We start from the raw sequence: 23,053 nt of genomic DNA on the forward strand, positions 1-23,053 counted from the left end.
TATAAAATTTATATAACTCTTTACTAATAAATATTATTTATACTGTAATTTATATTTGTTAACCAAGTGTGTTCTTAAAATCTCACATAAAATTCGTGTCAAAAATGATGGAACTATAAACGTTATAATTATCCGATTTCTACAGTCCTGTATATATTATGTATATTATTTGCATATATTATGTATATTATTTGTGGTCACTTTTTCACGTGTTCAGTCACAGAAACTGTGTCGCACAGCGAAATTGCTGCTGGAATTTGCCATAAAGTACTTACTTTTTATAATTGAGGAAAGAGAAATGAGATAAAATGTTTTTACACAAAATAGTCGTTTATAAATAAAAACGGAAGTAACCTTCTTCGTGAATTAAATCTTAACTGTTATAGATTCAGAACAAAAAATGTCCCACACAAAATTGTAAAAAAAATTCTACTCTAAAAAATCGATCTCGAAATTCACGGACAAAATACAAAGTATTGTTCTATAATTTCTGCCTCAATCAGATTAGTTGCTTATTTATTTAATAATAGTGCCTCATTTATTAATTGCATATATTTTCAAGATTTTCAAATAATTTGTATCTATAATTGCAGAATCTATAACTGCAGAAATATATGCATATTTCATCACTCTCTCTATTGAAAATTATATAAAGATAAAATTATTATGATTAATTATTATACATTTTTTTAAATAATGATATACAAAAAGATGTATACAGAAATATCGTATAAAAATATAATTAAGATTATTTTTGAAAATATTTTCACTCCTTCCACAATTAAAGTGAACTTATCGTTTGATAAAAAGAAACTTAGTGTGTAAAATAATTTGTCTGTGAATTAATTTTCCATTTTAGACAAAAAAGAGACAAAGATGTCATTTGCATATAAAATACTATCTGCGAAGAGACATCAACAGATACTTAAATACTGTTTGCATAAATAATTATTCGCGAGCGCATGCGTTGACAATATATACGCATATACGAACAGTGTAAGTAATAATATACCAGACTTAAAAGAAGTACAACGTTTGAAGGAACGTTATAAGAGCAAGAATTACGTAGGTTGACGTAAATGTCCTTCAAAGCCATGATTTGATTAGTCTAATATGGAAGCGACCATGGCATCAATCGATATAATCTTTGTCAAATCTTTTACCTTCGTCCCACCTTTGTTCTATTATTAAACTAATTTTTTATTGAAATAAGTATTTTTTACTTATTTTATATCATAGAAAATATTTCAATGTATAAAATTATGCACATATAATTGTGTATAAGTGCATACATTATTCAACATACTTTTTAATTGTGACATATAAAAAAGATTCCATTTAAAAAATATGAAACTGATTTATAAATCTCTAAAACGCCTCTACTTATAAAAAAAAAATACATGTAAGGATCCTTTCAAAATCAATGCAACTTTTGTATGTAACAATTTTTAATACAATATATAATTTATAAATTATTCAAGGAGTGCAAGCAAATATCTCATCCTGTATATAGTGTGCTCTGATATAAGATGCATAAAAAAATAATACTATTTTAAATTAGAAAATAAAATTTATTGTAATTGCACATCTAGTTATAAGATATGTTCAATTATTTTCATTGCAAATGCACAGACATTTATAAATTTATACATTGCATTGCTAATTGTCTTGAAAATATGTGACATATTTCTAATTATGTTACATGTATATTGAATGCACATTCGTTATTTTTCTTATTGCATTTTCAAATGTATTTTTGATAGACTAGAATTTCGAATAATTCTACAAAAATCGAGGGAATTTAATTGAAAAAATCAGCTGATTGAGATGACTATACAATAAGTCTATTATAAATCTATCTTTCATAAAAATTATGATAAAGACATTTTCAAAACTTAAATCTAAAATACTCGAATTTTCTTTCTTTTACGCATTGCATGTGCATTCTTCTCTCAATAAAAAATCTTTTTCTCGAATCCAAAAGCCGTTTTTTCTGTCAAATTGTTTTAAAACTCATAGAGACTTTAATTAGGAAAATATACAAATCTAAAATCTCTGAAAGTGCTTAAATGTTGATGAAAATTTAGTGTTGATAATTTGTTTTAGGAATTGCGAGAATTCTCGTCTTATTATCCGATACATTGAGATATTTTTCTATATAAAATATGTAAGTATGTTGAAACTTAAATCGGTTATATTTTGGAAGCAAAAATGCTTTTAGGATTTAGGATTTTTCTCAGATTCGATTTTCAATTTCGGTAATTGATTAATTTTTTAATCTTATTTTCATAATAAACTTTTGTGATAAAGATATGTTTTATGTATGTATGATAAAGCTGATGTTTTATATTTCATGTAGTAGTTAACCTAGTTTTGTATTATATATTGCTAAACAATTATGATGGCAATTGAAATGATAATGATACAAAGTACACATCAATGATAAGATTACTTCTGGAGAAGACTATCATATTTTCAATCCTATACACTCATCATATATTTAGCGTGAAATACAGTTTAATTTTTTTTCATTTAGCACGATTTTCATATTAAATAAATACAGTTGAAAATTAAACATGATGTGTAATTTATATTTGAAACACACGATTAAATTGCAAGTAATGTGTTTTATACGCATTAACTATCAAAAGTATATATACTGTAAAAAAAATGCAATGTATTACATAAAAATATGTAAAATTACATAAATAATAAGTGTAAAATTACACGATAAATAATAAAAATGTATACATTTTACACTTATTATTTTGTAATTTTACATATTTTTATGTACTAGATACATTACATTTTTTTTACAGTGTAGCTCGTCGAAACAATATTAATTAATAATTCATGAGTAATAATAATTATTTAAATAATCGCGCTTCGCGCGTTGTCTTTTTTTGCGAGTTCTGAAAACGCAGATATACATATTTCTCGTCCATATGATTTCGAGCGGGAGAAACAATGGTGTCTCACACATCGCACTTGCCGTATTTACATTTAATTCAGATAACAGAAACGCCGGCAATAATCGCGGCACGCAATCATACGCGATGAGAAAATGCACCGGATGATTTTATATTAAAGAGCCGAGTTGTATTTCTCTAATTGGCGGTAATTGGCACGAAAGAAACGACCGGGCGCGCTTTTTACACTCGCGCTCTCGCGAATGCGCGATTTCGCGTTTCATTCATTGCCGTCTCTTCTCGTATATTTTACTACTAATATGCTATGCTGTCGTATGATCCATGTATACATACAGGGTGTATCTAAATAAGTGCGAAAAATTTTAGGAAATGATTCTTTGTCGAAAATTAAGAGGGGTTTCTTATATAAACTCTTATATCCCTCCCTGAGGAGTTAAAAATTAAATAGGGGTTGTTAGTTTCATCCCCTTATAACGATACAGGCAGATAAACAAATATTAATAAATATCCTTTTTAGTGGAAAATATCCACCAAGTTTCATTTTTTAATTTGTCTGAAATTTGAGAAAAAAAATAAAAACTTAATTTTTACCTCCCTCTTTAGGAAAGTGTAACTCTTCAGGGAGGGATGTAAGAGTATATGTTTATATACAAAACCCCCCTTAATTTCCGACAAAGAATCATCTCCTAATTTTCGCACTCATTTAAATACACCCTGTATATATATGTATATATGGAAATTAAATTACTCGTCTCGTTAGACGCGCGACCACGCGCGTACAAAAAGGAAAAAAAGAATGCGCACGCCATTTCTTCGCCCCGTAATCGTCGAGGAAGTTCAAATGAGATCGTGGCTTCTTGTCGAGCAAAAAATTTAAATAAAATATCGTCAGCGTGCGTGCATGCATCGAAGTAGCGTGCTGATTACCGCGCGTTACCAATTAGATTCTCGTATTCTTGATGAAAGGCGATAAATTAAATAATTCTAGCATCCAGATTTATATTAATACGTTTCTCATTAATATAATTAATATCGAATCTTCTATTTAATGCCGCCTCTCTTCGTTTATCATTATCAATTCTGTTAAAGTTACAGAATTTTGGAATATTGCGAAAAATTTATAATCACACTATTATATTAATTAAGCAAATATTTTTCGAAAATTTCTTTCCGATTTAGGTTAGATTTTGCGATATAATTTTCTGTCGGGTTTTATTAATTTTCATGGAAAAATTGTGTTTAAAATGAATTACAAGTTAACCCTTCTGTCAATGAATGAATACTTGAGTATCCAGAGCAATTTTAAAAAAGTGACGAAACTTGTCGGCCAAAACAAAATACAAAAGACTTTTGTATTCGGAAAAATATAACCTCCTAAAATATATAACACATGAAAGAATAGAATAAGAATAATAAAATTATCATAGACAAAAGGGTTAAATAATTACGTGAAATAATTACACTACCTTGATCGGTCAATCGAATAAGGTTTTTGACGTCAGACGCTCTCTTGGGAACGCACAGAAAAAGCTGCCGATTTTAATCACGATCCACCGCGTTAATCGCGAAACTTGTCGAAACGATCGACATGTCGCGATTACGAAAAAAAAAAAAGATTCTCGTCACACGTTAAGTCGCTGCGCTCCGTTCCGCGGAACGGCCGGAGACTTACTGACGTACTCGAGTACTCGAGTACTCGATCGCGACCGGCGCCGGCGCGTTGCAGCGCCGAGCGGCGTAATGAGGCGCCTTCACCTGCTCGTAACGTAAGTAGGGTTTATCGTGAGTTTATCCCCCGCAAGAGACACGACGGAAGGGACAAAATGCACGCACACGTATGTATGTATGTATGTATACGCATCGTGATGCTTATAGTCGATAATCAACCGTTTTCTTGCCTGTATGTACACTAAAAAAGAATTTGTTCACTTGACTAAACCTTTCAACTAAATTACTATTTTGTTAATTGAACATATATTAGTATTTAAGTCAAATATACGTTTTGTTGGATTTATGTATGTTATATTTAATTTAAATATTTCTATATGTTCAATTAACAAAAAACAAAATAATATTTAATTGAAAGGTTTAGTCAAGTTAACAAATTTTTTTTTAGTGTACATTAAAAAAATATGTAAAGTATTACATAAAAATATGTAAAATTACATAAATAATAATAAGTGTAAAATTACACGATAAATAATGAAAATGTATACATTTTCATTATTATGTAATATTACACTTTTTATGTGTAATTTTAGACTTATTATTTTTACATATTTTTATGTAATACTTTACATATTTTTTTTACAGTGTAGAACGAGCGCAAACGGGCCTCGGTTTCTACGAAACATGATGCTCGCAAATAAATCGAGACAAAATCGATGTCACATATATGTCAAAGATGATTGTAATACGATTAATTATGTGTATTATTAGAATAGAATTGTAATATTGTCACACTTAACAGTAAAAAAAGAGGCTGTGTCAGCTTAATAGACGTAAAAAAGATATATATTGGTTTGCTTGATATTAATTGACTCCTTTAGATATCAAACAAATATTATAAAAAAATTTTATTTATATTAAAAACGTAATGCTTCATTGTGAGAAAATTTTTAAATCAATTTTTATATAGATTTTGATATCACACAACTATATTTAGACCACATTATCAGTTAATAATACTCAATTTTGATATATTGAGTAAATTAATTTCTAAAATTAGACTATGATTGCAAAATAGACAATTTCTCATTTTTAATCAGTATTTTTAATACTGAGCCAATATGTTAACTTTTTCTTCAAACACAACATTTGCTAAAACTAATTTTTTATTGTCAATATCTCTGTTTTAAAAAATAATGCAAAATGTGCTCTTGAGAGTTCTAAAGAAATAAAAAGAAAGGTAACACAAAAGTCACTGAAAATTGTAATTACAAATTAATTTGTTTTGAAAAACTTAAAATTAAAATTATAAACATTTATATTTTTAACATAAGAATTTCAGTCACCATATCAAATTACAATCACTCAAATTAATGATTTAATAATATAGTAATATGCTTTATTATTAGTAATATATGTGGCAGAAACTAATATTTTACTTTTTAATCAATTTACTAGTGTTATAATTGATGCAATATTGGCAGTGCCCTTGAAATTTATATAATAATCATATGTATAACACATACATATAGTCAATATATACAATAATCCGCACCTCTCGTGTGCAGATAGAGCGAATTAAATTGCGTAGGAAAGTCCGTTTTGCGATCTTCGCAATAATTAAGGAGAAATTAATTGGAAAAGATCGCAAAATGATACTTTCTTACTCGGTTTAACCCGTTTTATCTCTACTCGATGCATGGATGGGATTATTATTTTATTCAGTCCTTAATCAATAAACTAATTAATACTTAATCAATATTTAATCAATACTTAATTATCAATATATTGTGTTATTAGAGGTCTCTTATATAAAATCAAATGCAAATAATGGATCATCATGAGACTGAAATAATTAAATAAGTGGAATTGGTTGTCATTAATTTTATAATCGAATTGCACAAAATGTTAATTATATTTACAGTAATTTAAGGATGTTGAATAAAATAAGAAATAATTAAAAGATAAATTAATTTAAGTCTAATGGTATATTACAATGATTACTTTGAATAAAAAAAATTGTTTCTAATTCAATTTTCTATATCTGTATGTGTGTATCTATATATTGCTTGTATGTATAATATATGTCGATTTTTTTGTCAAATCAATTCTTTCATGAAAAATCATATCTTGAGAGAGGTTGACTTTTATAAAAAAAATCTCTCTCTCTCTCTTTATTTTATTCTCTCTAGATTTTTTTTGTAAAAAGATTAAATTTAGAGATAATACGACATTCTAGATATACGTATATATATTTTATGTTATAATGAAGATAATAATATCTATCAAACTGGAATGTTAAATTGAAGTAAAAAATTAAAATATAAACATTATTTAAAAATTATATAGCATACAAGTTTGTAAATGTGGTTTTATTTTATTAGAGGTATCACGTATTTTTACGTAGTATATCTTGTATTACTGAAACTAGAATTATTGATCTAGGTGAAACGCTTGGCATAAGATCAAACGGTTTCTACGGATAGTTTCCTATCGGATACAGGTGCGACAAAAATTAGTAGTTAGAATAATAAAATATCAAGTTTCCAGTACGTTTTATTTCACTGGAAACGCGTCGAGAAAATGTGTGTCTTTATATAATTTATGAAGATTTTTGCGAGCACTAAAACATTTTCCATATACATGTTACCTTTTTCTCTTTTTAAAACAAGTTTAATTTTGTGAAAATAAGTTTAATATTTTTACGTGTTACAAAACATCTGTATAAAGATATTTTCATTAAGTTTTAAAAATAAATATTAATAGAAATATAAATAGATATCATATTATAATAAGATATAATATTGAATTGTTTGGAAAGTGTTCGTAGCATAAAAATCGAAGGCTTTATATCTTATTGTTAGATGTTTATTCAGCACAATGTAAGCACCTTTTTTCAATTTAGTTATCTTTTAAATAATTTCAACGGGTTAGTTTTAATTATTTTTTTCATTCGATTATCATTAATATAGAGAGAGAGAGAGCATCTTCAAGATTAAAATATAAACCAACTTTAAATCTAGCAAACAACCATAAAATACAAATGATTAATCATTTGCAACATTATCTCTGTAAACAGTGGATATCTTTGTGCAATTTCAAATAACATTTTTTCCTTCTCCTTTCCAAAAAATAAAAACATCTAATATCTAATGACATTTATCTAATGCATTTCATTTTTTTTATTTTAAACATTTGAAGAAAGTTTAATTTAAATTAAAATTTAACAAAATGCAAACAATTCCTGTTGTAAAATAAAATACGTGTCAAAATGTTCTTTAAAATGTTTTTTAAAAATGCGTATATATTATCAAATATATAATAGACAAATTGAAGATAAAAATATTATCTATTTTAGTATCATTCATTAAAAAGTGTTAGAAATAATTCAAAATTCCAAATAATTCAAGATATAAATAGATATCCAAGATATCATAAATATAAATATTATATTTAGATTAAAAAATGTGTTTAGTGCATTTTATTTTTGTTTGTATATATATATACATATAAAATATAATTATTTTAAATATATTTATTAAATGTAAATTATTTCATATGTCAATAAGCAAATTTATTATTAGAGGCAGCTATTAAAAATGACCAGTTTTAAGGAAATTATCATGATTTAAAAAATCTCTCTGCGTGCTATTTTAAATATATTAGAGCTTTCAATTTTCGGTATAAAATAATAGCGACAAGATATTATTAAAGACAGCATTTTTGCTAGAGCTAGCGTGACTAAAAAATTCACTATGCATTACTGTAGTGCATTTATATTGAGAATTTTGTATTTTATTGATAATAAAATAGTCATTAAAATAAAATGTTCATATATAATTATGTTATCTTTAAAACAGTTACATAAAGATCTGTTCATTTTTTATAATAAAATAATAATCGGATAAATTAAAATATTCATGTATGATTAAAATGTTTCGTGTGTCTTCAATCAAAATGCTATATCAACGATTAAATCCACTTGAAAGTAACGAAAATTTATTTATGGTTGACTATTTTTAATAAATAGTAATCTCGTCAATGAAAATAATAATTCATTGATAAAGTAAATCGTTCGTTGTGTGTTATTATTTGAAGCTATAAAAGATGACTGCGGATAAGTTTAAGTATTCACGTTGTTATCTTCAGTTAAAATAGTCGGGAGTGTCATTATTTGTTCTTCAATTCTTCAATAATAATTAAAATAATAATCTCGCCAGTGCAATCGCACGTCTCATTACTAAATCGTCATATGCAGATATATTATCTTTATTTATATACTATATATATTCTAACAATAATGTATGAAAATTTTCACATTACCTGTCGAACATCAGGCTGTTCCGTTGGTAATCGTAAACGTTGCAGATGCTGCATTTCGACGAGAGATCTGTTTCTCTGTCGGTGTCGTCGCATCGATCTTGATCCTTCCGATCTACGACGATGCTCCACGTTCGGTTGATAAGGTAAAACAGGTAGAGCGATTTGTTTCGTCGACATGATTGCGATCTTGTATTTCCCATCGTTATTTCTTCTCGCCGAGTCTCTCACTTTACGTAGCACAAATACACAACACTAAATTTTTTTAGAAAAAATTTTACTTTTCTTCACGCATTTTTTATGCACTATTTTATAACAATGTCTCTACGGTCAATTTTATATTATTATTACATCCCGCACAAGTCTCTCTATCACACACGGAGAACTTTTTAACTTTCTTGATTGCCTAGTGCAGAGGAGAATTTGTACTGATGCGTAGTTGTTGCAGAAAAGATTTTTTCTTCGTTACAGGTAGCGCAAGAATTACGTTCGATCGCATGACTAACCGTGAAAGCCGTGGGATTTTCGCGTGCCATGACCTTGGTCTTCGGTTAGATCGTGCCAGAGTCGTGTAACAGCTTAAGTAATAGCTTATATGCAGGTACAGCCTCTTGCAAATGGAGAATTCTGAAAGCAGATTTTTACAATTTGTTACAAATTTTTATCATTCGTTTATTTCATTTAATTTTTTCAATTTCTAAAATATAAATTAATATACATAATCGCGCATTATATTTTTTTTTGTACTTTTACGCCGTATCCAAATCTCGAAATAAATATTTATTTTATATGTGAATATTTCTTAAAATTTTATTTGTACATTTTTTAATGCGTTTCTTTTTTTCCTACACTAATAAATTTTATTTCCTTGTTATATAATAAAATAATCGTATACCTACATCTTACTTTATTTTTGTAATATTTATTTTATACGTGAATATTTATTAAGATTTTATTTTTTTATGCGTTCCCTTTTCTTCTACGCTAATATATGGCTGGTTTCATTTCCTGTTCCAATTGTTTACTTGTTATGAACGACTATTGCGTTAAATCATAAATGCGCATTGTGTGTTTATGTATCACTGTATCATTAACATTGCTTATGCGATTGTGTTTACTTTGTAATTACGAGGCAACGATTCGAAAGTAACATTTACAGAATAAACGCACGTTGCACTTCTTCGAATAGCGAAGGGAATTAAAAAGTGCCTTTTTATGACCCGAATTTTAAGATCCGCGGAAAATGCTCATAAATTATACTCGCGACATTGAGGTGAGAAAATGTTTTATTTTCCGTTCTAATAGAAATCTATATTTATAAAGCATTTAAATAGTTCGTTTCAGCCATTTTACTGCTTTCTCTTCTAATTTTGTAATTTTTTTATTTCGATGATTCTATGGTTATATCTTTTTTTTTGTTTGCTAATATCTTCGTCAAACGAATTTTTCAAAGCAAGTTGTTTGATTCCATCACTGTATTCTTCGTTGAAAGTATTTGTCAGTTGCCTATATGTTTGTGTATTTAAATTTTCTTGCAAAGATTACCTGATTTTAATATAAAAACATCTTACAATCAAATAACAATTTTATATTATCTACGAATTATATTATCGAATTTCATAGATCTCAGAGATCTTTAAATCTAAAGATAAATGTAAAGATCTTCCTGGAGGATAAAGCGGTAGGCAAAAACTTTAAAATTTCAAAAAGATACCTATGTAAATTCAATTATTTCTATAATCTACAAAACAAATAATTTTTGTCTAAAAAAATGTTCTTTAAACTGTTTCTTTAATTTGGTTAGATGACTTTACTAAATCATCTTGTTTGACTGAAATAAAGACGAAACGCAAAATAATATTATGTAATTCAATTTTATTAAATGCTCAAAATGTTGATTATTTACATGTAAACATTCTAACAATAAGAATAAAATTGTTTTGAATTCAAAGATCGATAAATATAGCTAAGGTTCTTGTTTTAGTTCACATTTTACTGTATTTAATAAATATATATATATATATATATATATTTATTTATTTATTTATTAAATAATTTTTGTCTAATATTCTGTCTAATATTTTGGTCTCGTTTAATAATGTACGTAATAATTATTCTTGCATTCTAATATAATGGAGTTCCATGTTAAAATTACAGCTTTACTTTTTCATCATATATATATATATATTGTATACAAGAAAAAATTCAGCTTACAGCTCTCCTTCGTGTAGAATTAAGTAATTCTAGTAATTATGTCCCGTTTTGATGAAAAAGTAAAGCTGTAGTTTTAATATGGAACTCCATTATATTAGAATGGAATGCAAGAATAATTATTACGTACATTATTAAACGAAAACTTTGAAAACATAGATAAGTCGCAGAAACCATTCAATGACCACTCCGTTTTCTCGATCTTTATTCCTCGACTTTTTTTATGAAGATAAAAAAAAAGGAAAAAAAAATTAATGTTTAAATGAACTATCTACAAAAAACGATATAAAACAATGAATATATAAGACATGTGCTACAGTAACTCTCAAAATGTTTTGAGTTAGAAACAATTTTATTTAGAATAAGCAAATGTTGACATGTAAATAGTCAACATTTTGAGAATGTAATAAATTGAATTACATAATATTATTTTACGTTTCACTTTTATTTTTAGTTTATTTCATTTAATTATGGCATCTAATTTCGAACTTTAAATGCCTGTAACTTTTAAAGAAACGGTTTTAAGAAAAAATATTTTAGACACATTTATAAAAGCTTGCTTGTTTTCTATTGTAGATTAAAATGATTTTATGATTAGGTATCTTTTTGAAATTTTAAAGTAGTTTTACGCAATTATGATATAGATTTTAAGGCCCCTGAGATTTATAAAATTCAAGACTTTAGAATTAAAATCATAGTTCTGAGATATTATTAACAATTATGTGGAAATGTAACAATTATAGGAAGGAACGAAACCTTTTCTATAGCCATGCATTTATTTTGCAATAAATATAAACAATAATTTAGTACTTAAAATTAATACGAATGAATAAATAATTTAAAATAATTTTAAAAAATATACTTCATAATAATTAAAAATATATATTAAAAACATATATTATTGTTTAATTTTTATATTACGTAAGAGATTTAAAAAAACTCATATTAGTCCATTTAAAATCTTTAAAATTTAGGTTTGTATCTTCAACTTTGTCTAATAATTGTTTTATGAACAATAAGCAACAGCTAAAAGATTTTTGAAAAGTTACTTTAACAATATATGTCAAAATCATCGGAGTTAAGTCATATTTTTTATAGTTTTATCATTATTATAAATTAATATAAAGCGAAAGGATATTTTACTTTAAAATGTTTCAAGGAATAAACTCTATCGGATAAATTCTGTTGACTGAAATTTAGCGTACTTTATGTTTATAAATACTTCGCATAAAAATGCCTCGCAATCAAAATTTCAGTTTTGAAAGAGAGATAAAAAGAATAATCTTAAAAATGTTTATTTCCAAAAATAGGTGAAAAAAGATAATTTTATTAAAACTCAATAAACTTGCATAAATTTTAATAATTTGTTGCAGTTACTTTTACATATTATTTTTACTATATGTAGGTTTTTACTATATTTTACATATTATTTTTGCTATATTCTAGTTTTTAGTGAGTGCAGTTATCTTGAAGAAAAGAAAACTAATTTCTCATATCTTCATTTTCAATTTTTTCAAAGATTATTTTCTCATGAAACTTTGAAACAATATTATCAAGACTGTATTCTGATAGAAAGCAAGTTTCAGCAGAGGTATACATTTTTATTTTAAACTTTTAGATAGGGGGAGGAGGCTAGAATAAAATAATAGTCAATTTTGATGTTTTTGTTTCACAATACCGGTCAATTCTAAATTAGGATAATCAAGAAAACATGCTACTGAGTTTTAAATCATTGTTGGAAATTTTAAAAATCTACTAAAACATAAAAATTGATGCAAAAATAATTGACGAAAATTTTTGTAGAAACTTCTGTTGTTATATTACTTTTTTATGTATACTTTTGGTATATTTTTTACATAAAAAATATTAAGTGTAATAGCAAATATGTATATACACACTTATAATGTATATAATTATATATTATAATCAATGTCTATAATTTGATTGAATATAATAAATATTGTAAGGCAACAATAAATTAATACAACTTTGCTTAAAATAAAGAGTATTCTTTTGATATTTGTATGTTGTATAATTAGTATATAAATTTGTTTGATTAATGTCTTGACATTGCAACATCCTAGCCTTTTTAAAATATTAAGTACAGATTTTTTACTCACATCAACATGTAAGATATGCTTTTGTTTACCAAGATTGAAACAAGGAAGAACTTCAAATACTTTCGAAACATACAAAGACAATTTAATCGAACTCTCTCATTCTATTTTTCTGTCTCTAGCAATCATAAGTAGGAATCATTTATCCCATATTTGTGCCATCAATTTGATCACCGACCGGCACGCGGCGAAACAAAGCGAGTTCCTGTCCATCCAAGCGATTAGCATTTGCTAAAAAATCACACTTAGCACCGGCCCTGCACTTCTCTCTCTCTCTCATTCCTCAGCTTCGCGTGAACATTCAACACACTGTACATTATGGCCACCGTGAAAATTATCGATCAGAAATCGCCGCACGAGATTCCCCTTGGCGCGGACACCTCCCTTGGCGCGAAATTCTCTCGCGGACACCAGGAACCTCACTCTAGGTGCACCAGATCGGTAAAAAAAAAAAAATAAAAAACCGCGCGTATGAGAGAACCGCGAGAGAGGCATTCACTGAGCGGCTTTCAAGAGCCGACTGCCAACCTGCGAATGCCCCGAGGTGCACGTGTGTGCACCATTGCCTCTCTCGGTTGCCTCTCCAACGAGACCTTCCTCCTCGTCTTCTTTCTCGGCCGGGTGCGCTACGGCTGTGCCAGTGCATCATGTGCACTTCGCGATCTCGGCCCGACGAGAAGAGGTCTGTACTCCCAGTTTCAGACTGTGGGTCAAGTCGCGACCTACGTTGCACCGTGGCTTGTCGGCTTCTCGAGCACTCGGGAAACGTAGGAGGGATTGGCCTCGCCAAGCTTTGATTCGCCTTTGTTCAAACGCTTCCCAGACAGCACCATGTCCAAAATTGGAGCGTAAGACATCTTTAAGAAGTCTTATGATATCCAAAAGACGTCTTAAAAATATCTTAAAAATGTCTTATGCGCCAGCTTTGGACATGATGCTGTCTGGGTTTCGATTTGGGACACGGTATACTATTACCAGAATAAATTTAAAATGGATACAGGTTAATGAGATAATAAGAGCCAAGTAGAAATTAGGTACAACAATCTTGTCATGAAATATTTTCTCCATTTAAATTGAATTTAAATTATTTGGGTCCCTTTTCTTCGGACCATCTTCAACAGGTTGACGAAGAAAAATTCGGGTGGTTTGCATATCCTGATCTCAGTGACATACAAAACAGTACTGATGGCCACTAAGATCAAAAGACATACCAAATTTGTTAGTCAACCTACTGAAAATGATGCAAAGGACCCAAATGTTCAATTTAAATAGAGAAGTATTTTGTAAACAAGTTTTTGTTCCGCTCTTAATTTCTTGGCTCTTATTAGTCTGTATCTTGAATTTATACATATCAGAGTTTTTCGACTTATTATAGTACTATTACCTTCGTACATTTCTATATTACGGTTCGTAACGCACAAGTCTCTGACTAATTTCATAGAGTCATTATTTTCCCGCAATTATTACTGACAGCGAGGATGCAGAGCACAAATCGAAAGGATATACATAGGGATCCTATGTTTTGCGAACATACCAATGTCGGTTTTTAAATCCGAGCCTGCTATCTCACGTAATAAGGAACGCAAACGAAACGGAATACGCCGACTCTTTCTTTCTTCGTCGCAAAAAAAAAAGTGGAATTTGTTCCAGCAGCAGTTAATAAGCGTAATTTGGATGAATGCATAATGACAGATCGAAGGGTGCGATTTTTTTATGAGATTAAGAACTAACGAGCCGACGCTGGGCGTAACGTGACACGCAACGTATCATAATTCGTTGTTATGTGGAACGGAAATAAACGGTTCTCTCGCAGCAACGAACATTTTAATAGGCTTGAAATACCTATACCATTATCTTCAGTTTTCACAAATACATAAGATGATAATAAAAATTAAATATAAAATTAAATATGAAAAGCGCTAATAAGAATCAAGCGCAAATGTTAGGCACGACAAACTTGTTTTTAAATTCTTCTCTAATTATTTCAAAATAATTTAAAACATAATAAATAAATAAATAAATAATTTTAATAATTTAAATTTATTTTGAATTATTATATTTATTTTATTTTGAAATAATTAGAGAAGAATTTAAAAATAAGTTTGTTGCGCCTAATATTTGCGTCTGGCTCTTATTAATCTTTTTCATATTTGATTTTATATTTGTATACCTATATGTATATCAGACTTTTCAATTTATTATTATATATAAATAAAAATTAAGTTTAACATTTTATTCGCAATTTATGAAGCGTGGTATTTATAATAAATTATCTAATGAACCAATAATATTTAAATATTACCAGCATAGTTCATTATGCAGATAATAGCAAAGTATAAAAAATACAATTAAAAATTGTAATAATTTTAAGATGATGAAAAAGAAAATTTTTGAAGATCTTGTTATTTTTCAATAAGGTAATTATGTAGTTGAAGTCATGCTGATATTTTAAGCAACTCTTTAGATGATTCTATAATTCGCGAGAAAAAATTAAAGATAAAATTACTTTTTATAATTTTACATGCCACATATCTCTTTCTTAATCTCTATATATATTTTGATATGTATCTTATATACATATAATGTGTATTCTCACTTCTTCAAATACAATGTGTTTTCTGTATATTATACGACACATAAAATTATAAATAGATTTCTGTCCCGAATTCTATTACGAATTATCTATTAAAATTGTCTAAAGTTATCTTTTACGCGTATTTACTGATCTGTAGGAACATTAATAAAAAAATGATGTCGAATATATCAGAAAATCCTTCACGTAAATTTTTTTATAAATATAATCCAACTTGCGATTTTTTTATAATAGATAAAAAAATTAATTATTTTATTTTTCCACTATTAAAATTTCATTCTGTTACACAAACTTAATATGCAAACCTATAAAGCTACTTTCTATTATAACCCTGGGAACAAAAATGGCCTCATTTAAGCAAAGAATTTGCTCGACTTATCGAAGGCGAGCCAATCTCGAAACAATCAAAAAAATTGAAATTATTAAATTTGTTTGTAATATATATCAAATTGACATTTAGAAACCACAGCAACATTTTTAAGAAGATTATCGCTGTATATATTACTTAATTTAATTTTTAACGAAAATCATTAACAAAATCTAAATGATTATGATTTTGATAAATTTCTACAATTAATTGATATATGTAATGAAAATGAATTCGAGAGGATATAATTGGTAGCAGGTAAAATTATGCTTCGTATCGGATGTAATTACTGTAATTAGTCAAATTAGACAATTGATATTTTCGATGAAATAAAATTATGTTGAAATAAATAGACACAATTATTCTATAAAATTTTGATGGACATATGTAAGTCGTATATTTTATTTTCCGCGCGTTACTAATCTTACTAGGTCAGTTCGCTCCGCGGTGAGGTTTCTTAACGAAAGGCAATCAAGTACCGCTGCAGACAGAAAGAAGAGAACCCACAAGAAATGCGATTTTCATAGTCTGTAATCGCGCGACCGTCAATGAGGAACATTGCGAGATGCTGAAGAATGTGTTCAGGAAGAATAAATAAAAGAAAAATTATATTATCACTTAAATCACACAGAGCTCTTCTAAGATGGCATACCTCATCAATTGAACTTTAAATGCTACATGCTGAGGCGGAAATAAATCAGAAGGAGATAAAAAATACATCTCTTTCAGAAACATTGATAAAAGTTAAAATTACTATTCTAAAAGTATAACAAGAATTTGTTATAGTAAAATAATTAATAAATATAAATATAAATATATGTAGGGATATTTTGTGTATATCATTGATAATAAATTTATTACAACTCAATTTGTGTATAAAATGTTATGAAAATTAATCATGATATGCTGACTAGTCGCACATATTTTATAATTGATTTAAGAGAAAAACATAAACAGACACTAATGGGCAATATATCTTTCAATGAACAGATTTAAGCTTCATCGTCCTGTTACATCGATGGCATAATTTAGAATTGAACATTGATAAATTCTACAGCTAAAAGCTATGTCAGAACTCTACTTTAGTCTTACAAGTCACGTGAGAAACATAAATCTCGAGCATTTTAACGGATTAGATTCATGGCTGACCCGAGATAGTCTCCGCACTCGTATATCATTCCATAAGAATGTCGCTAACGGGTGTCTATACGGCGTTGAAAATAAGGAAATGCTTCAAAGAACATAATAGAAAGCACTAAGTGCAAATTTTCACGCTTGATAAAATTTTAATATCAATAAAATTTATCATTACGATTGTCTTCTTCGTCTATTCATACCTAATTTATATAATATTTAATCAAGAAAATTCTGTCTGCAATACGTAAACTCTGAGTCTAATATTTTTTATAGGTTTTAATAATAGAAATATTAATTTTAATTCACAGAATTTTAGTGAAAAGCAATTTATTAAATCTGTGATGCCTCGCGCTCCAATATTTAAAATTAAAAACACTAAATTAATTATATAAAGGTTCTGATAATGATAATTAGTTGGAGAGAAAAAAGGCAATAAAAGCCAGCGCAGTAAATAACGCGCATATAAATTTATTAAAAAACTATTAATTATAAATGATAAATAATAAAATATTATAAATAATTTTATTAAAAATAGCAAAAATTTTAAATAGTAAAAAAAATAGTAAAAATTAAAAATTAAAAAAATAATAAAATAATAATAAATGAATATTTATAATGTGTCACCGATTGCTATGTAATGTTTAGCTCTTAAAGCGCACGTAGAATATGTAAAATGCATGTGAAATTGCTGCATATGAAAGTACGGATTATCTCGCCGCATTTCGAAACCGGGGAATAGGGACAATGTTGTTCATCCGGGATTGAAAAGTAAAATTTAGAGTGATTTCTGAAAATAGACACGACACGCAAAGTAATACTAATATTTAATACCAGTAGGTCAAATTCACGCTTGACCTGAGTTGAACGGATACGTGTAACAATATATCAAGCGGCAAGAAGCTCCGCTCCTTCCGGATGCTTGTGCAACGTCAGGAACCGAGAAGTAAAACGAAAGACATGATAATTATAGATGTCTAATAAAACTAATTGTATGTATTTTACAGAGCAACGAAATCACTCGAGTAAATTATTACGAGTAATTTTATGTTTTTAATTGTTGAAGAATAGCTGATTTATTTTTTATCCTTGTTTAAGGAATAAACATAAAATAATTTTATAAATAAATAGCAAATAATCATATTAGCTATTTTTCTTTATACAAAATGCAATAAGAATTCTCATCTTTAATATTTTTGAAACTATGGAAGTTAGGGAAAAATTTCTCGAATAAAAGTTGCATGATAAAAAGGAGAAAAAATGTTATCAGTGGAATGTAGTAGAAGAATGTTATCATGTATGATGATAACAATTGTTCTTTAAGTATAGAAGATCGCGTTCGAAGGTCTAAAGATTATTTTTGTCTTTTCAAACAGATTTATATTTTCACATTATTTATATTTTTATAATTATTCTTTGATAAAATAGTTGTTAAAAAATGTATTATTATTACACTTTATTATTACACATTATATTTATTATTATACATTATTAATTATTATATTTTTATAATTATTCTTTGCTAATAGTTGTTAACATATATAATAATGTATGACTAACTTGTTCAATGTTTTAAAAAAAAATCTTCAATGAAAAATGTATTAGACATTTATTATGCCATATTATTTATTTAAAATACATATTGCAGCAATGGAGCTAATGTTTCTCATCGAATAAATCTGTTCTATCTATTCGATATGCTGTATACTCGATATATTCGGTATACTGTAATTCAGATTTTCCTTGAAATAAAGATTAATTTTAATTTTAATTTAATTTTATCACGAATAATCCCACACATTACATTCACTGATCATTGACTTGCCATTGGACTTGCCATAATCTAAGTATATTTTCTATAAAAAATGTATGTTATGTAAATTAATATGTATTTCCATGATTCATAATTGTTGCCTTATCAGAAAATAATATTGAATAAAAAAATTAATTATTATTTTGAAGCTGATGTTGAGTTTGTCGATAAAATTCAATCTATAGTTCATGAAATGCCATTTAATTCTTGGTGCAAACTCAAAATAATACAAATGAAATTTATGGGGATGAAAAATACGAAGTACACTGCTCTGACTATCAAAAAGTTATAAAAATAAAATTATATAAATGTAATTATAAAAAGGTAAAATATTAGTTGTGAAAATATATTCTGATTAAAACAAGACACGCGACTTTATACCAATAAAAAAATTGTTATTATCATATAATCTCTCTCTCTCTTCTATCTCTTTTTATCACACAGTTGGAAAATTTGTGTTTTCTTGTTAAAAACGATCCCCGTTAAAATTTTTGTGTTAAATATTTAACACATTCATGTGTTAAATTAACACATTGCTGTTGTGTTAATTGAACTCAAATGTTAAATTATTAAAATAACTGAAAAAAAGTGTAAAAATAACACAATGTGTATTTACTTTTAATTTTACACAATAAATATGTTCGATATTATTAGTGACAAGATTTATCTGTTAAAATTTACAGAAAAAAAATGTTAATTTTACTTTATAATATAAGTGGGGATGATAAAATGTAAAATTAACAATTTTTTTAGTTAATTTTTACATTAAAACTATGTTAATTTAACACAAAATTTATTTTAAGTTTACTTGAAGTTTGCATTAATTTTATGTTAAAATATTAACACAATATTCGTGTCATCATTTAACATATCCGTATTATGTTAAATTAACACAAAAATTTCTGTGGACCGTTTGGGACATGTGATATTTGTTAAATTTAACACAAATTTTTCAACTGTGCATGCAACACTTTTGTTAAAGAAGTTTTTCTCTAATTATAGTTTCAAAGATACTGAAGATGCTAATTCTTATTAGTTCACCGTATATATCGGAGAAAGTAATAAAGATACTATATCTGTACACTGTTACTTAATAAGGAACTTATTTTGCAAACAATAGTAAATATGTAATTATTAATCATATATGTATGTAATGCTGACAAATATATAAAATCTGTCTATCTTCTTTGAGCCAATTCTCACGGTATAGAAAGCACAGAGATATGTGAAACGTTTTACCTTGAAATTACATTGTGCATAACAAAGGAATCATTTATGCATTTATTATGATATCTACATTATGATTTTATGCCTCGTCTCTCTGTATGATCTTACGCAAAATGGAATCTGTAATTCTATGAGAAAAGAGAATGATCAAAAGGAAACATAAAACGCGCATAATGCTTATAATATCCGTGCGAGCGCGGTTTTGTATCGCGATAGCATTCTGGACTATAGGCTTATAGGATGAGATTGCGGTTGTGTTTATTGCATAAGAGATTCCTTCTTCCGCGGGAAAACCATATGTATCGGTAAACATATCACGGCGATAATCTAGCTTCCTTTGTGTTAATATTTGCGTTATTTACTTAAGAAACCAGGTTAAAGAAATATTGGATATTCATCTATACTAGCTGATTATTCTTAAATATACATAACATTGAATCGTAAAGATTTCTGAATTTTATATGAATTTGTAAATTAAAAAAATACGAGACAAAAGTAAAAAAAAAGAAAAGAAGACAATTTCTCGATCTTAACTTTTACAATAATGATTGATTAATGCATGAATATTTAAATATTAAACATTTATTTTGAGCAAGTTTATTTATTAAAGAAAATTGGGAACTATTGATTGTAAATATACTGTTTAAATCACTTGATCATATCAGAGCAATGTAATATCGTGTTATATACTATATTATCAAGCGAAAGTTATAGCTTCTCTGTGACTCAAGTTACGCCTCATAAGTTTTATATGTATATAATATATATACAGTATATGTGCAAACTTGTCATAATATTAGTATTTTCCTAAAAAGGCTTAGCTTTATAATTTTTTTTAAGGGGGGAACCTGGTTTAGGAGGCTGAAAAATTCATAATTTTTAGAATTTTTTTTCTCAGCTAAAATAAAACCAATTAATTCCAAATTTTAGGCACAGTTTATTATACATTTAAATTATGTAAAATAATTTTTTTATTAAAAAATATTAAAGTTTTATTTAAAAAATAAAGCTATATTGATAGCGCCCATTTTTCACTGTGTACAATCTAGCGATCGTAATTTTTGTCTGAAACAAAAAACCCAATTCATTTCTTTAATGTTATATTATTACCTTCTATTTAAACTAAAAAAATTAAAAGAAAAGCAAAAATTGAAAAACTTTTACAACTTTAAAAAAAGAAGTTACAATTTTCACGAAAAAATTGCGACTTTTCTTTACAAAAAAAATAATCTAATTTAACTTTTCTCAAAAATATTTTAGTTTAAATAGAAGGTAATAATATAACATTAAAGAAATGAATTGATTTTTTTGTTTCAGACAAAAATTACGATCGCTAGGTTGTACACAGTGAAAAATGGGCGGTGCTATCAATATAGCTTTATTTTTTTAATAAAACTTCAATATTTTTTAATAAAAAAATTATTTTACATAATTTAAATGTATATAATAAACTGTGCCTAAAATTTGGAATTAATTGGTTTTATTTTTTAGCTGAGAAAAAAAATTCTAAAAATTATGTATTTTGTCAGCCTCCTAAACCAGGTTCCCCCCTTAAATAAAAGAGCTGGATTTATAAAGCGTTTGCGACACATAAATAATCCTCACTAAATAATATCATAATAATTAATAAATATAAATAAAAGGCGAATATATATACTCATCTCTGATTTATTAATTATTATATTATTTTGCGACGATTATATATGTGTCAGACTCTTTGTAAATCAAGCTCTTAAAAAAAAACTGGATTTAATGCTGATTTTAGGAAAATATTAATATTATAAAAAGCTTGCAACATATATGTATATATATGTTATTTTTCATATACTTGTAATTCTTAATTTTTTCTTCTACTAAAAATATTGGGCAGATTATATGTATATGTATATTAGGAATTTTTTTAGAAGGATTATATGTATATTAGAAATATTTACTATATATATAGTAAAATTATCGAATATTTTTATGATAAAAGAAGTAAAAGCCAAGTCTCATTACACATACACACAAGTGCATAGATCTCGCATGTAATATAAATGTTACTGAATGACCGCATGGAATTCGGAAGAATGTTGTACTTTGCCGTCAGGAATTAATTAGACGGACTTAAAAAGTTGTCGGAGCAAGATCGTCATTAAGTGGAACAAGGTGACGCCCTGCGATCGGACACAGTATGACCTACAGATACAGATTGTTCTACATACTTTGTAAATAAAAAATCCAAATAACTAACTACAACTCGCGCTTTTTTTCTATTAAGTAAAACATTGCGAAAATTCAAATTTAATTCGACAAATAGTAAGTAATTTTGACAAATTTTTAATAAGCAGAAATCAATTTCAAAATTATTTTTCTAATACGATTTTTCATTATTTGATATTAAATACATTCATGGAAAAGAATGTGCAACGAATCGATATTTAATAGATATTTTTTATGTTTCATTGAGAGTAGCATAATTACCTAAAAAACTTTGATAGTTTTCTGTTGAACTAGAAAAATATTTTTTTTACTGCATTAATAAAAAAAAAATCGAAATTCATTATATACTATATGTTTGTAAATATTAAACTTCAGCGATTTTATATATTCCGTTTTCTTTCAATTCCCTAATTCCTAATTAATTGTTTTGTAATGTTATTATAAAATATAAAGCAAATTTTATCAAAAGTA

General features: G+C 27.1%; 1 protein-coding gene across 3 annotated transcripts in view; it reads right to left on the minus strand.

Annotated features, from left to right (window-relative positions):
• The window catches only part of Mwh (multiple wing hairs), a 74,196-nt gene that overhangs the window by 47,497 nt on the left and 3,646 nt on the right, over positions 1-23,053 (minus strand). Inside the window, exons 1-2 of one of the 3 annotated variants that reach the window (XM_083035244.1) lie at positions 13,250-13,843; positions 8,922-9,545 (exon numbers count right to left, since the gene is read on the minus strand). In XM_083035244.1, coding sequence (XP_082891370.1) covers positions 8,922-9,121 — 200 coding nt within the window. In that variant the 5' untranslated portion in view covers positions 9,122-9,545; positions 13,250-13,843. Of the gene's footprint in view, positions 1-4,396; positions 4,603-8,921; positions 9,546-13,249; positions 13,844-23,053 lie in introns of those variants that run through there. The other 2 variants (XM_083035245.1, XM_083035246.1) reach the window with 2 other exon arrangements.

Source organism: Prenolepis imparis, unplaced genomic scaffold (assembly GCF_030444845.1).
Source record: "Prenolepis imparis isolate NDT839.2.m4 unplaced genomic scaffold, iyPreImpa1.0 SCAF_4, whole genome shotgun sequence".
Taxonomy (NCBI): Eukaryota; Metazoa; Arthropoda; class Insecta; order Hymenoptera; family Formicidae; genus Prenolepis; species Prenolepis imparis.